The 16,129-nt window shown below is 49.1% G+C and overlaps 1 protein-coding gene across 6 annotated transcripts in view; it reads right to left on the reverse strand.

Moving 5' to 3' along the window:
- LOC137422152 (phospholipid-transporting ATPase ID) overlaps positions 1-16,129 on the reverse strand; it is a 160,859-nt gene that overhangs the window by 81,900 nt on the left and 62,830 nt on the right. For all 6 annotated transcript variants that reach the window (XM_078772335.1, XM_078772337.1, XM_078772340.1 and 3 more), the window contains exons 8-11: positions 15,610-15,680; positions 12,483-12,565; positions 7,783-7,941; positions 905-993 (exon numbers count right to left, since the gene is read on the reverse strand). In XM_078772335.1, coding sequence (XP_078628461.1) covers positions 905-993; positions 7,783-7,941; positions 12,483-12,565; positions 15,610-15,680 — 402 coding nt within the window. The remainder of the gene's footprint in view (positions 1-904; positions 994-7,782; positions 7,942-12,482; positions 12,566-15,609; positions 15,681-16,129) is intronic.

The raw sequence follows: 16,129 nt of genomic DNA on the forward strand, positions 1-16,129 counted from the left end.
CTCCATCATACAAAGCACTATCCACCTAAAAGGCCTTCATCTGCAGGTTGATGGCATACTGCCTCCCCTAACCTCATCAAATACCTCCTCCTTACAAATTTCCAGCTTTGCCTCCTGAGAGTTTCCTTCTGTATCCATCATGTCCACCACATGCATCCTCTCCTGCCCCCTCATTCCTCCCACAACCATTGTTTGTCCGAGCCTCACTCTATCTTGGCCTTCAACTCTGCTGTTGGTGTTTCCCCCCTTTCTACTGCTCCTTTTGCGTGCGTCTCTGCCGTTTCCTTTTGCATCCTATTTTTTTTTGTCTGTTACATCCTGATCTGTTCAGTGTACTTGCTCTTCCATGAGCCTCGTCTATTCATAGAAAATAAATAAATAAATAAATAAAAGAGTACAGCAACAAAATGGCCAGTGATGCAAAGCAATTGAATACACCATCTGTTAAATGATCTTTGGTTAAATTAATTAAAAATAAACACCTTCCCCCTCCCAACATACTGTTCACTGCAAATTAGACAAATCCTTCCCCTGTTACATGTAGAGGTGTTTCCTAATGCAGGGATGTGAGCTTAACACAATATTGCTTCATTTTGTACACAATGGAGACAGTTCAAGATAATGTTGCTCCATGATAAGGAAACATTTAATCTTCGGATTCATTTCGAACCAAAGGGGATTAAAAGAAAATCTGCTGGTCTCAACTTGCTGACATAAAAAATTAATGGGCTACACGATACAGGAAACTGCAATGCTTCGTTTACAAAAGAAAACCTCAGGCACATGTAACTTCATAAGGCCCGAGTGAATCGTGGAAAGACCACGCACGTGAGTACGCACTGAGGGTTTATAAACCGAAGCTGCCCTATTGACGAGGAAGAGACCCACACACACCCTCGCTCACCCAGAGGACAAGTGTGTTCATGAGTCTGTCGATGTTCGTCCTTTTCCACTGCGTCTTTCCGCTGTTCTGCATCAGCTTCGTGTCTTGTCCTGTCGATAGAGAGTCAGAACATGGAGAAAACAGTGGTTACCATGAAACAAAAGGGCAAAATGAAATAAATTAAAAAGTTCTTTTATCGGGGTGTGTACTTCGCATTAGCAATAATTGCCTGATTTAAGGAAATGCTATACTAAAAAGGTATCTGTTTCAGTACAAATCAGAGCACAGTAAAGTTTACGGCACCTATGATGTCTCCAATAGCATTTAATTCCTGTTGCAAGGTCTTGAAGTGGCTAATTATGCCTTTTTCTCCCCTGACAAATATTTATTTTGCATTCAAGCTAATGCTTTAAATACAGCGTTTTATGAGTGAGATGACATTTTTAGCTTTTGCAGGTGTGTTTCGAGCATGCCTGGGTGTGGTTCATATTGCGTAATTTGGGCAGGTTGGGCCACTGCAAGTGTGGGAAACAGATTTTCATTCGTCGCAAAAGCAGTCATGTTTCCCTTGCTTTCTGTTAAGACAACAGACTTAAAGTCATAGGAGGTCTTTGCTAAGGTAACTGCAAATGACATTCAATTGAAGAAACTTCAATGCAACAAAATAATTTCGATTTAAACTAACAATAAATTGTTTGAACATAAAAAAAACACAATGTTAAAGCGCGGCGTTACGCGCGCTGCTTGCGAGCAAGGAGGAAGCGGACAAGCGGTAACTTATAAACGTCTTTATTGTAAGACTACACTGTAACACTGAACTCCTCCGGGCTGGTCGCCCGGTGTATATCATGAGGCCACGCCTACCCCTCGGGCGTGGCCACCGCCCACTTGGTGCGTGGAATGATGTCACCACGCCAGTGGGCTTTTGTGTCCGCCACACGCGCCCCCCCAGAATTCCCGCGCACCTGGAGGGCCAGTTTGCGGGGCAGACGAATGACCCGGCCGAAGCGCCCCCTGGCGATCGGCGGCGTCCGGGGTGCAGGGATACCAGGTGGGATGCCCCTGGCTGCCCCTGGGATGGGTGCAGGACCGGGGGGCGCCGTGGCGGCGGGGCTGGGCGGTGCCGGGGGTCCGCCCGCAGGAGGGCGGCCCCGACGTGGGGGTCGGGCCACTGGCGGTGGATGGTCCACATCGAGGTGGGCCGGCTTGAGGCGGTCTACCGAAACGCGGTCAGGAGTACCGCCGATGTCCAGGGTGAAGTGCTTCGCCCCGGTCTCCAGCACGCGGAAAGGCCCGTCGTACGGGGGCCGCAGTGGTGTCCGATGGGCATCGTGGCGGACGAAGACGTACTCCGCCGTGCGAAGCTCCGGGGCGACGTGCGTCGGTGGGTGCCCGTGGCATGCCGTTGGCACCGGGGCGAACCTCTGGGCGGTCTCTTGCAGAGCGGAGCGCTGCTGTGCCGCGGACCATGGTGCCGTGGAGTCGGGGAGGAACTCGCCCGGCACCCGCAGCGGTTGCCCGAAGACCAACTCCGCCGCGGATGCGCGCAGGTCCTCCTTGGGCGCCGTCCGGAGGCCCAGCAGGACCCAGGGGAGCCTGTCGACCCAGCCGCCGTCGCGGAGGGTGGCCCGGAGCGCGGCCTTCAATGAGCGGTGAAATCGCTCACACAGGCCGTTAGCCTGGGGGTGGTAGGCCGTGGTTCGGTGCAGCCGGACCCCGAGCCCCTGCGCAACCGCCCCCCATAGCTCCGAGGTGAACTGGGGGCCGCGGTCGGATGAGATGTCTGAGGGGGCGCCGAACCGGGCGACCCAGGTGGCGATGAAAGCCTGCGCGACATCGGCCGCCGTTGTCGACGCCAAGGGCACGGCCTCCGGCCACCGGGTGGTGCGGTCCACCATGGTGAGGACGTAGGTGAAACCCCGCGAGGGGGGCAGAGGTCCCACCAGGTCCACGTGGACGTGGTCAAACCGGCATTCCGGCACCGTGAATGGGGCCAACGGGGCCTGGGTGTGCCGGTGCACCTTGGCGCGCTGGCACGCGAGGCACGTCCTGGCCCAGCCGCGGACGGCCTTCCGGAGGCCATGCCAGACGAACTTGTCGGCGATCAGCCTTTGGGAGGCCCTCGCGCCCGGGTGGGACAGGCCGTGGATGGCGTCAAACACCTGGCGCTGCCAGCCCGCGGGCACAATGGGGCGAGGACGCCCGAGGGAGACGTCGCACAAGAGGGCCGCGCCCGCGCCGTCGAACGGCACCTCGGTGACGCGGAGGCCCGTGACGGCGGTCCGCAAGGCCTGGACGTCGGGGTCAGCGGCCTGGTCCACTGCCATCCGGGCATAGTCGATGCCGAGGTGGACTGCGTGGGCGACGGCCCGGGAAAGGCAATCCGCCACCGGGTTGTCCTTCCCCGCGACGTGCTGGATGTCCGTCGTGTACTCGGACACGGCCGAGAGGTGACGCTGCTGCCGGGCCGACCACGGCTCGGTGACCTTGCCCATCGCGAAGATCAGCGGCTTGTGGTCGACGAAGGCAGTGAACGCCCGGCCCTCGAGCAGATGGCGGAAGTGCCTGACCGCCAAGTGAAGTCCGAGCAACTCGCGGTCGAAGGTACTGTAACGGCGTTCGGGCGGGCGAAGCTGCCGGCTAAAGAACGCCAGCGGTTGCCAAGCTCCACGCACCCATTGCTCGTGCACCGCGCCCACCGCGTAGTCCGAGGCATCGGTGGTGAGGGCGATCGGTGCATCGGGCGCCGGGTGCGCGAGCATGGTGGCGTTAGCCAAGGCGAGCTTCGCACCCGTGAACGCCATGTCCATCTGCTCGGTCCAGGTAACGTCGCCTTTGCCCGGCTTACCTCGGAGAGCTTCGTGCAGGGGGCGCAGGAGCTGGGCGATACGGGGCAGGAACCGATGGTAAAAGTTCACCATGCCCAGGAACTCCTGCAGCCCTCTGATCGTGCGGGGGCGCGGAAACCCCTTCACCGCCTCCACCTTGGCCGGCAGGGGGACGGCGCCGTGCCTGGTGACACGGTGCCCCAGAAAATCGATTGTGGCGGCGCCGAACTGGCACTTTGCGGGGTTCACAATCAGGCCATGCTGGCCCAGGCGTTCGAAGAGCGTGCGGAGGTGGCGTAGGTGCTCTTCGCGGGACGCGCTGGCGACGAGGATATCGTCCAGGTAGACGTAGACAAAATCCAAGTCGCGCAGGACGCTGTCCATCAGTCGCTGGAACGCCTGAGCCGCATTCTTCAGACCGAAGGGCATGCGCAGGAACTCGAAGAGTCCGAATGGCGTGATGACCGCCATCTTCGGGACGTCCTCCGGCCTGACGGGGACCTGATGGTAGCCGCGTATGAGGTCCACCTTCGAGAAGAAGGACCTGCCCGCCAAACGGGCGGAAAAGTCCTGAATGTGGGGGACGGGGTAGCGGTCGGGAGTCGTGGCGTCATTGAGACGGCGATAGTCCCCGCACGGTCGCCATCCCCCGCCGGGCTTCGGCACGATGTGCAGCGGCGACGCCCAAGCGCTCTCTGAGCGCCGAACGATGCCGAGTCGCTCCAGGGTAGCGAACTCCACTTTTGCCACCGCCAGCTTCGTCGGCTCGAGGCGGCGTGCCCGGGCGTAGACCGGTGGCCCGACGGTGGGGATGTGATGGGCCACCCCGTGCTTGACGGCCCCCGCCGAGAAGGTGGGCCGCGTGAGGGCCGGGAAGCCGGCGAGGAGGCGGGTGAATGCGTCCGCTGCCGGAAGCGTACAGACCAACGTGGCCGGAACCGAATCGTTCGGCAAGCCGCTTGGCAAGCTGCTCGTTGAGCTGGGCAACGCACACGCGAGCGAGCTGAACGTCTCGGCCTGGACAAGCCGTCTGCGCTTGACGTCGACCAGGAGCCCATTAGCGCACAGGAAGTCCGCGCCAAGCAGTGCCATGGGCACGTCGGCGGTGACGAACGTCCATCGGAAAACCTGCCCTCCAAACCGCAGAGAGAGGCAGCGTTTTCCGTACGTACGGATGGGCGTCCCGTTCGCGGCAAGCAGCGCGGGGCCCCTACCCGCGGCGTGCTTGTCTGACGTGCCGGCGGGAATGACACTCACCTGCGCTCCCGTGTCGCACAGGTAACGGCGCCCGGAGAAGGTGTCCGTTATGAACAGCAGGCTGCTCGAACGGCCGGCGCTCATCGCCACAATTGAGCGCCGGCCCGGGCATTTCCCGACCCGTTGAAGGAGCACGGCGGATGACACCGCCGAGCTTCGTGGCCGAACTTGGCGTGGAACCAGCACCAGGTGGTGGAGCTGGAGGAGCGCGGCTGGCTCCGCCAGGCCGGTGGAGTCGACGGGTTTCCCCGCGGTGGCGGTTTTCGCCGCGGCGGTGGGCGGGGCGTGGCGGCGTTCACGAGGTGCGTCTCAGCATGCTGCTGAACTTCAGCGTGCTGTTGAAGATGATGCTGTGGAACATCAGCGTCGAAGGCCGTGACGGCCACGCCAACGCTCGCCCGCGTGTCCGAAGCGGCGAAGTACTTGTCCGCCTCGGCCGCCAATGCTCGGGGTTCCGTTAGCCCGGTCCCGGCCAACGCGAGGCGAACCTGCGCTGGAAGTTGGCGACGGAAAAGCGCCCGGAATAGCGAACCGGGGGCTTCGTCGCCCAACAGTGACAGCATATGGTCCATTCGGACCGACGGGCGCGTCTCACCGAGCTCGGGGAGATCCAGGAGGCGGTCGGCCCGTGCGTCGTCCGTGAGGCTGAACGTGGCTAGGAGTAGCCGCTTGAGTGCCTCGTACTTGTGGCCGTCCGGTGGGTGGCGAAGGACGGACACAACTCGAGCGGCCGTGCCGGGCCCGAGGGAGGCGACGACGTGGCAGTAGCGCGTGTCATCGCCGGTGAGGTGCCGAAGCTGAAATTGGGCTTCGGCCTGGACGAACCAGACTTCGGCCTGAGCCTCCCAAAATTCCGGAAGTTTGACGAAGGCGGCCATGGCGATGGCGTCGCGTGTGGAAGGATCGCTCCGGCAGATCCAACGTCGAGGGTCACCAGTAAAGCGCGGCGTTACGCGCGCTGCTTGCGAGCAAGGAGGAAGCGGACAAGCGGTAACTTATAAACGTCTTTATTGTAAGACTACACTGTAACACTGAACTCCTCCGGGCTGGTCGCCCGGTGTATATCATGAGGCCACGCCTACCCCTCGGGCGTGGCCACCGCCCACTTGGTGCGTGGAATGATGTCACCACGCCCGACTTGAATCCACCTTTAACGTTACCGGCACTGCCCTCTCTTGGATTAAATCATACCTCTCTGACAGATGCCAGTTCATCTCCATCAATAACTGCAAATCCCCCACTGCTCCCCTCCCCCAAGGTGTCCCCCAAGGTTCAGTTCTTGGCCCCCTCCTCTTCATCCTTTACCTGTCCCCGCTCAGTCACTTAATCCGCCGTCATGGTCTCCAATTCCACTGCTTCGCCGATGACATCCAGCTTTTCATCTCCACCAAGTCCGTCTCCACCGACACCCACTCTATCCTGACAAACTGCATCACTGAAATAAAATCCTGGCTTCAAATCAACTTCCTCAAGCTTAACTGTGATAAATCTGAAATAATCATCATTGGCCCAAAAACGCTCACAAAATCCACCCATAACTTTGCCCTCAACATCGACGGTATCCCAGTATCCACCTCCCCTCACATCCGGAATCTTGGCGTCATCTTTGACCAAACCCTTTCCTTCGACAAATACACTAAACAGATCACAAAGTCAGCCTTCTTTCACCTGAAAAACATTGCCCGTCTCCGCTCATCCCTCTCCTCCACGGCTGCAGAAACCCTCATCCACGCCTTCATCACCTCCCGTCTGGACTACTGCAATAGCCTCCTCTATGGTTCACCCTCAAAAATCACCAATAAACTCTAATACATTCAGAACTCCGCTGCCCGTCTACTCACCCATTCCCGGACCCGTGACCACATCACCCCCGTCCTTTACAAGCTTCACTGGCTCCCCATCCCCCAGAGAATCCAGTACAAAATCCTCCTCTTGACATACAAAGCCCTCCATAACCTGGCCCCATCCTACCTGGCTGACCTCCTCTCCAGACACACTCCCACCCGCAACCTCCGCTCTGCTGGTACCAACCTCCTGACCCCCTCCATCCGGACCAAATTCAGATCCTGGGGGGACAGGGCCTTCTCCATCGCTGCTCCCACCCTCTGGAACTCACTACCTCACACCATCAGAGACTCCTCCTCACTCACCACATTCAAAACATCACTAAAGACCCACCTGTTCAACACTGCATTCAACATTCAACCCACAGCATTTAACCCCTGACTATCTCTTCTCCTTCTCCCTCCTTTTGCTTTAAATATTTCCCTATTGATTCTTGTCTTTTTGCAATTGTTGTTTTCATGTATTGTTATGCATTATGTTTGCCACTCTGTCAAAGCGCCTTTGGGCTTCTGGAAAAGCGCTATACAAAATAAATGAATTATTATTATTATTATTATTAAATAATTATAGTATCCGGATCCACATCTTCACCAAAATCTCATCAATTCGTCCTGGGTAGACACCCAACCTGCCCACCAAATTTCGTCCAAATCCAATATTACCATTTTGAGATATCCTGCTCACGGACAGACAAATAAACCTCCGTACGTATCCAGCTAGTTTTACATGTATGTACAAATGTTGGTGATATGCTACCAGTGCATTTGATTAATCTGCAATTATAATTTAATCAAGCACCTTGGGGTTATTATATTAGATTGATGCTTTATTTTGTTAAAAAATAAAAAAAAATTTTAAAAGGGGTTTTAATGCTAACTGCAATTTGTAAGCACTTTATTTTCTGGAATATGACAGTGAAACATGACAAAGGGAGGTATCAAGCAATGACCTTCATTGAACATTTGGTACCTGCAAAGATCACAAGACCGTGGCACCACTCCGTGTTCCGCAGCACACAGCCACGCAGTAGAATCTTGTCATTGTCCAGAGCATACTTGTTGTCAGCACAAAATAAAGTCCCAGTGAACTTGTCCAACCTATTGTTTGGAGGTTCACATACCACCTGCCCTGCAGAACAAACAGGTTTGTAACAACTAACCTCGGCTTAAGATGGCACTTGTGCATAATGGTTGCTTAATAATAATAATCTATCTATAATTCCAGTAATCTCTGTGTGTCTGTGTGTTTGTTTGTCTGTGACCGCTGTTTCTCGACAACCACGGGTCCGATATACTTGAAACTTGCCAGGTATATTGCTGGGGACCCGAGGATGTGCCTTTTCAAGGTTTGAAATTAATCGGACAAGTGGTTCCCAAGGTATGGTCACCGTACTCGCAAGCCGTTCGCTTTGGCTTTGCGAATGGACCAAACCATTTCATGTAAATAGAGGGGGGGGGGTTCTACCGTACTCGCAAGCCGTTCGCTTTGGCTTTGCGAATGGACCAAACCATTTCATGTAAATAGAGGGGGGGGTTCTGTGGTCGTTACTGCCACGTGGTTTCAAAGTTTTTTTTTGTTGTTGTTGTTTGCACGCATGTTTTTTTGCACCCACGTACGGGCACGCCCTAGTCTATCTATAATTCCAGTAATCTCTGTGTGTCTGTGTGTGTGTGTGTGTGTGTGTGTGTTTGTCTGTGACCGCTGTTTCTCGACAACCACGGGTCCGATATACTTGAAACTTGCCAGGTATATTGCTGGGGACCTGAGGATGTGCCTTTTCAAGGTTTCATATTAATCGGAGAAGTAGTTACCGAGCTATGGCGATTTAGCCGTTCGCCGTTCGCTTTGGCTTTGCGAATGGACCAAACCATTTCATGTAAATAGAGGGGGGGGGTTCTACCGTACTCGCAAGCCGTTCGCTTTGGCTTTGCGAATGGACCAAACCATTTCATGTAAATAGAGGGGGGGTTCTGTGGTCGTTACTGCCACGTGGTTTCAAAGTTTTTTTTTGTTGTTGTTGTTTGCACGCATGTTTTTTTGCACCCACGTACGGGCATGCCCTAGTAATAATAATAATAATAATAATAATAATAACGAAATGTCATCAGCAGTGTCTTTCACAACAAAATGTCTCAAGACACTTTAGAGTTTAGAGGAATGATTTGATTTGCCGTAGTCTTTACAGAGCATAGGTGCTGCCAAAGCAGTTTCTTGGCAAGGGTTATATTGGGTGGTTTGCCATTGCCTAGCCTGTAGTCTAGCCTTTTAAATTCTGAACGTGAAGCAAGAAAGTAGCACGTAGCACATTATTTAAGTCTTCGGTATGACTGGGCCAGGATTTGACCTCTTAGAGACTTAGACTCTGAGCAAACGCTCTAAGCATTAAGCCACCGAATCTGGTTGATTTAAAAGAATATATCATGAAACTAGAACGGAACTTGGTAGAGCGCACACATCTGCCAGGATGAACAGTTTATGTTTTGTATCCCACTTTAGTGTTGCGTTGGTTTTAGTGTTGGTTTTAGTGTTGCGTCTAGATATCTGCTGTGAAAACATTTTGTTACCTAGGAGACATGCTGAATGGAGAAGGTGGATCAGACTCGGCAACGGTTGCTTGAGTGAGATGTGCATGGAAGAAGTTTCGGGAACTGAGTGGCGTGCTGATGAGGAGGGGAGTGTCGTTGAAGCTGAAGGGAAAGGTGTATGCTGCATGTGTGAGAAGTGTTATGATTTATGGGAGTGAGACATGGGTAATGAACGGAGAGCAGCAACGAAGGCTGGAAAGGGTGGAGATGCGAATGGTTCGGTGGATGTGTGGAGTATCGTTGAGAGAGAGGAAGACAAATGATGAATTGCGAAAGATGATGGGAATGGAGCCTGTGATGGATGCTGTGAAGAGAAACAGGTTGAGATGGTTTGGTCATGTGTTGAGGAAGGATGAAAGTGACTGGTTGAGAAGAGTGATGGAAATGAATGTAGAAGTAAGTAGAGGACGGGGAAGACCGAGAGGGACTTGGCTGAAGTGGTCGAGGAAGAAATGCGGGCAAGGGGGTTAACAAGGGGAGATGCAGAAAATAGGGCAAAATGGAGAACATTGTCATGGGGACCGCAAGGCTGACCCCCGATCTTGCAGGGAAAATGGCCTTAAAATGCCTGTTGTTGTATCCCACTGATAGACTGGATCTGGATTTGGACCTGAACCAAAATCTAATCGGCTTGTTCTTGCCACCTAACCAACTCATCCACCAAGTTTAGTCTTAACTCGTCCATGACTTTTTTAAACTAGCAACGGTACCCGCCCTATAGGCGGGGCTTCAATTGGGAGGCCCAAATGAAAAGGCTAAATATCAGAATTTGAAGGCTTTTTTTTCTTTTAAACGATTTATATAAACATCCATTAAATCTCGATCGGTGCAGCCGTTTGTGCGGCACCCGGGAAAATAACGTCATGTGGGAGCAGGTATCAGCAGGATGTGGCAGTGTGGGAGTCCACGTTTCTGATCCTCCTTCATGCCGAAGTAGCCCACCACTTCTCCAAGCATTCCACTCTTCAGATCCGCCATGACAGATTTAAGCTTGATACTGAAGACGCGTGCAGTTAATCCTCCCGATGTCGTATGTACTCCCGATACGTGTTTCCTTCATTGTAAAAACTTCCAAATCAACAGTTAAAAGTATTTTGAGCCGAAAGCTGTTACGGCCTTGGCAAGATCGATGGAGTCAGTGATCTGTTAGTGTATTCACAGCCAAAATAGCTATGTGGAATTCTCTCATGTAGAGATTAAACTAATCGTGTTCACAATCGCTATGTCGTATGTACTCCCGATACGTGTTTCCTTCAGTTGAAATGGGTTAGAATTCTCTGAAGCAGGGATTCAACCTGTGTCCTTATAAAAGGTATTTGTCCGAGGTCACCGAGTTCAATCGGTGCAGCCGTGCAGCGATCGGTGCAGCCGTTTGTGCGGCACCCGGGAAAGCAACATCGTCACAATGAGAACAATGAACATTATGCGAACGTTATGCGTGAGTCCAAACCTGAGAATGCTGGAGACTAAAGCTGAAATTGGGAAAACTAAATAGCCTATTTTACTCCTGGAGATCCCAGGATTATCCACCCAAAATATCGTTGAGATCGGTTCCGCAGTTTTTAGGGTACCTTCAAACAAACAGACAGACGGACATTTGGTGAATTATAGCAAGATATCATGTTATATATCGCTTTTTGCCCGATCTCCCAATGGTGAAGAATCAATTAGAAAATTAATTAAATCTCGTATCTGAAACCATATCCAGATATTCACCAAAATTGAATCGAGTCGGTCTTGTCACCCACTCAACCGGTCCAACAAGTTTCGTCCAAATCCATCCACAACTTTTTGAGATATCCTGCTATATGTCGTTTTTGGCCCGATCTCCCAATGGTGAAGAATCACTTAAAAACTCTAGAAGACAGATCCGGATCTTCACCAAAATCTAATCATTTCGTCCTTGTCACATACGCGACCTCTCTGCCAAATTTTGTCCGAATCCGTCCTCAACTTTTTGGATATCTTGATCACAAATAAACAGACAAACAGACAGGGGTAAAAACATGACCTCCATCCACCTTTGGTGGTGGAGGAAAAGAAAAAGAGAACAAAGTAAAAACCCACCCCAAAAAAACAACCCAAAAAAAGACAGATAAGCAAATTTATACGAAACACAACAGTACTTAATTGGCATGCACAACGATGAGTGTTCTGTAAACTAATGTAAGCATGATTACAAAAGTAAAATGAAAACTGTGCAGCATAAAAGCAAATAACGAATCCATTTACATCAAGAAAGCAGGAGAACAGGACAGGAGAGAAGAAAAAAAAGAGTAAAGTTTAATGAAGATGACAGATTTTATCTAGAATGGTTTTAGTGTTGCGTCTACTTTAGACTCGATCACTTTCACGCATCACAAAAAATACAACACCATTCCCTCATATATCACGTTAAGTCGGCTGTCATGGGCACAAACACCATTTTAGTGATCCCCTATGTTATTGGATGCCTTTACTTTTTTGGACAATTTAAATCTACAATACAAAACTGTCACCGTGAGATTTGACAGCAGTTCAAACCACATGAGCAATTATTGGGCTCGACGTGCAGCTGTGCCGCTGAACTGTTGGATTTCATCCATTCCTTTTTCACAGTTCATGTTCGGATAATCCACAAAATTATCGTCTTATACAAGACAGGCGTAAAAACTGAGGGTAGATCAAGTTTCAGGCATCGTATCCCACTCAAGCCAGAGCCCGACCACAAACCTTCGCTTCCCCATTTTACACTTGACATTCTAAAGATCTCATGGTCATGTCAGTGCCTTTCAAGGGATAGTTTTCCATCTCTTCCCTTTTCAATGCACAAGTATACACATCACTATTGGTATACAAAACTCGAGCATAATATTCAGCAGTTTCCATTTGTTTAATGGCTAAAACAACAACAAACAATTGTTATTCACAAATAAACATCCATTTAATATTCAAGCAAAATTAAATGATCGTCCTGCAGTTTATTGCTCACGTCGGACAAGACTCAAAACATGTAGGAGCCCTGAGATTAATAAACAATGTTAGATTGTACATTCGTTTTGTGTGAACTCCACTTGTAGCTGTGAATGTTTGAAAATATCTTACCATCAAAAGTTGAAAGATTGTGAACATCATCTCCCATATCAGAGGTAACTGGCAGAGCCTGCCGCACCTTTAGGTTGGTCTCTCTGGAAGGACAAGAAGGAAGCGGTGGCCTGAGATAGTACTAAGTGATAGTTACATGAGCTCAAATGTACCTAACATTTAGTCGAAGGAAATAACGAACATGAATGTGGTCAGACCAAAAACAAAGGTGTCATCTACAGTCACGTGGAAAAGTAAGTACACCCCATGTAAAGTTTTGACTTTTTCAACATATTTCAACATACAGCTATTTGATCTTCATTTCAACAATATTGAGAGATAAAGGTGATATAATATAACAGATATCATGAAACATTTACATTTTGTAGTCCATTGTATAATTTAAATAAACATAAATGCAAATTTCGCATGTGGAAAAAGTAAGTACACCCTTGGCTCAAATCGGTGGTATTGCCCCCTTTGGCAGAAACAACCTCAAGTAGGCGTTTCTTATAACTGTCTACTAGTCTCTGACATCGACTGGGAGAAATTTTTGCCCACTCCTCCATGCAGAATTCTTTCAGCTGTGCGATGTTTGAGGGGGTTTCTTGCATGCACAGCTAGTTTCAAATCCCCCCCCCCCCCCCCCAACATCTCGATGGGATTGAGATCCGGGCTTTGACTTGGTCATTCCAGAACCTTCCATTTCTTTCTTTTCAGCCATTCCTTGGTGGATTTACTGGTATGTTAAGGGTCATTGTCATGTTGCAAGGTCCACCTTCGGTTGAGCTTCAACTTTCCGACAGATGGCCTCACATTGTCCTCAAGCACCCTCTGGTACAATGAAGAATTCATAGTGGATTCTATGATGGTGAGCTGCCCAGGCCCTGATGCAGCAAAGCTGCCCCAAACCATAATATTTCCACCACCATGCTTTACAGTTGGTATCAGGTTCTTGTGGTCAAATGCTGTCTTTGGTTTTTGCCAAACATGTGTTCTGGTACTGTGCCCAAACAGCTCTACCTTTGACCCATCTGTCCAGAGCACATTGTTCCAGAAGTGCTGGTCTTTGCCGAGGTGTTCATTGGCAAACTTTAGTCTTGCCCTGATGTTCTTTCTGGACAGCAAAGGTTTCCTCCTGGCACACCTCCAATGTAGATCAAATTTGTGCAGCCTCTTTCTAATGGTAGACTCGTGCACTTTGACACCAACAGTGGCAAGAACTACCTGTAGGTCCCGTGATGACATTCTGGGGTTCTTAGAGACTTCTTTCAGCATCTTGCGGTCTGCTCTTGGGCTGAACTTGCTGGGGCGGCCTGGCCTGAACAAGTTGGCAGTTGTTTGGAATCTTCTCCACTTGTAGATGATCTTCCGGACAGTTGAATGATTGATTTCAAATTGTTTGGAGATCTTTTTAAATCCCTTCCCAGACCCGTAGGCATCTATAACCTTCTTTCTGAAGGCCTCAGAGAGCTCTTTTGATCTCAGCATGGTGACGCCGCACACTTCAACAACAAAGAGCAAACCAAACGAAATGTCTGAGGTTTAAATAAGACAGGTTCCTCCAAGATCCTCTCTCACGATGTTCTAATCATTTGCACCTGAGCTGGTGCACCCGATTCTAATTTTAGGTATTTGAAGTAGTGATAAATGTCGGGGTGTACTTACTTTTTCCACATGCGAAATTTGCATTTATGTTTATTTAAATTATACAATGGACTACAAAATGTAAATGTTTCATGATATTTGTTATATTATATCACCTTGATCTATCAATATTGTTGAAATGAAGATCAAATAGCTGTATGTTGAAATATGTTGAAAAAGTCAAAACTTTACATGGGGTGTACTTACTTTTTCACGTGACTGTATGTCCAATCAGCAGGTTTACTCAGGAATCAAATCCAGATTCATTTGAGCATTAAGGGGCACCTACTTATTGTGCATATGCAGGAGAGCGACCGATATGGGTGAGAAGTGGCAACAATTTTAGGGTAAACAAGTACAAAAAGTTTTAATTAAAACAAAAGCCGCGTCGATGTTACACAATGCCTAGATGCAGCTGTGCCTATAACGTCGATGTTATAGGCACAGGACATCCCTATTGATTCGATTACTTGATGTTATTTTTGTGCAAAGTGAAAATATATCTCGGCAATTTCCCGTGTGTGGCGACGAATTTTTAATATATCTCGGCATTTTCCCGTCTGTTATTTCAGGCGATGTATGACTGACCATGCCGCGATTTAAAAAATATATATCTCGGCAATTTCCCGTGTGTGGCGACACGTGAACGAAGCTATTCTCCTCTCTCCACATTATTGTGACGACGTATAAATTAAATATTTCATCGTGACGATTGTCATCAAATGGACGAATTTTTAATATATCTCGGCATTTTCCCGTCTGTTATTTCGGGCGGTGTATGACTGACCATGCCGCGATTTAAACAAAATATATATATCTCGGCATTTTCCCGTCTCTTATTTCGGGCGGTGTATGACTGACCATGCCGCGATTTAAAAAAAATATATCCCAATGGACTTGAAGTTACAGGCCTTTGAGAATTCATTTCGTTCGATAAAGGGCAACTTTCATCGGATTTTCTTCCCGTTTTTTTTCAACCGAGTCTAAAACTATGTTAGCGACTGTGAAAAATGAAATGATATATCGAATTTGATTTGAAATAAAACTGTGTGAGAGAGGAAGACACCACGGGCCTACAAAACAGGCCTCAAAGCTATGCGAGTTAATAAAATGGTGGATATTTGTTTATATGAAGGCTCTCCCAGAATGGGTGGAGCTATGGTTCCCAGAATGGGTGGAGCTTTGAGGTTTTGTCTTCTCTGCAAGAACAAGAAGAAGAACAAGAAGAACAACAACAACAGCAGAGGGCACTCTATGAGCAGCGTTTGCGACGCGGCTAAAAAAAAAATGGAGAAAAACAATGAAAATATATCAGAACAATATGGTTTCAGGAAGTTTGAGTGACATAACATAAAACAGTGAGACATGGAGGAGAGAGATAGGAATCTATGAGAGATATAGTTGGGAAAGGTGTGATGCAGGAGTCAAAATTGAACGAACCAAAATTACATTTTCCACATTATTGATCCATTAATGAAGCAAAGCCCCCCAAATATCTTACCCATCGAGTTCAGCAGTTTCAATGTAGCTCAAGCTATGGGGTTCACTGCTCGATAGCAGCAGTAGATCAGCCTAGAGCGATGAGCAAATTAATATATCGTCAAGCATTCAATAATTAATTCCATCCATGGAAAGTCAATCCACGGCACTCTATATGCAAGTACATGCTTATAAACACCTTGGAGCAATCTGAACTCAGGTCGAAGGTCATCTTGACGTCCAATTTCTAAAATTGTCATTTTTCATCCGATTGACTTGAAAATTTAACAGCATTTGCATATCGGGTCACTAAAATGGGAAACCAACTATTTTTGAGGTCAAGAGGTTAAAGGTCAACTCAAGTTCAAACTTCTAAAATCATAAAATTTCATCTGAAAAATCATCACTTTTCATCCTATCAACTTTAAAGTTAAACAGCAATTACAGAGTGCATCACTCAATTGGGAAACCAACTAATTTTGAGGTCAAAAGGTCAAACTCCTAATATTATTTCTCATCTGAAAATCATCAATTTTAATCCA

Source organism: Myxine glutinosa, chromosome 2, assembly GCF_964187855.1.
Source record: "Myxine glutinosa chromosome 2, kmMyxGlut1.1, whole genome shotgun sequence".
In the NCBI taxonomy this organism is placed as follows: Eukaryota; Metazoa; Chordata; class Myxini; order Myxiniformes; family Myxinidae; genus Myxine; species Myxine glutinosa.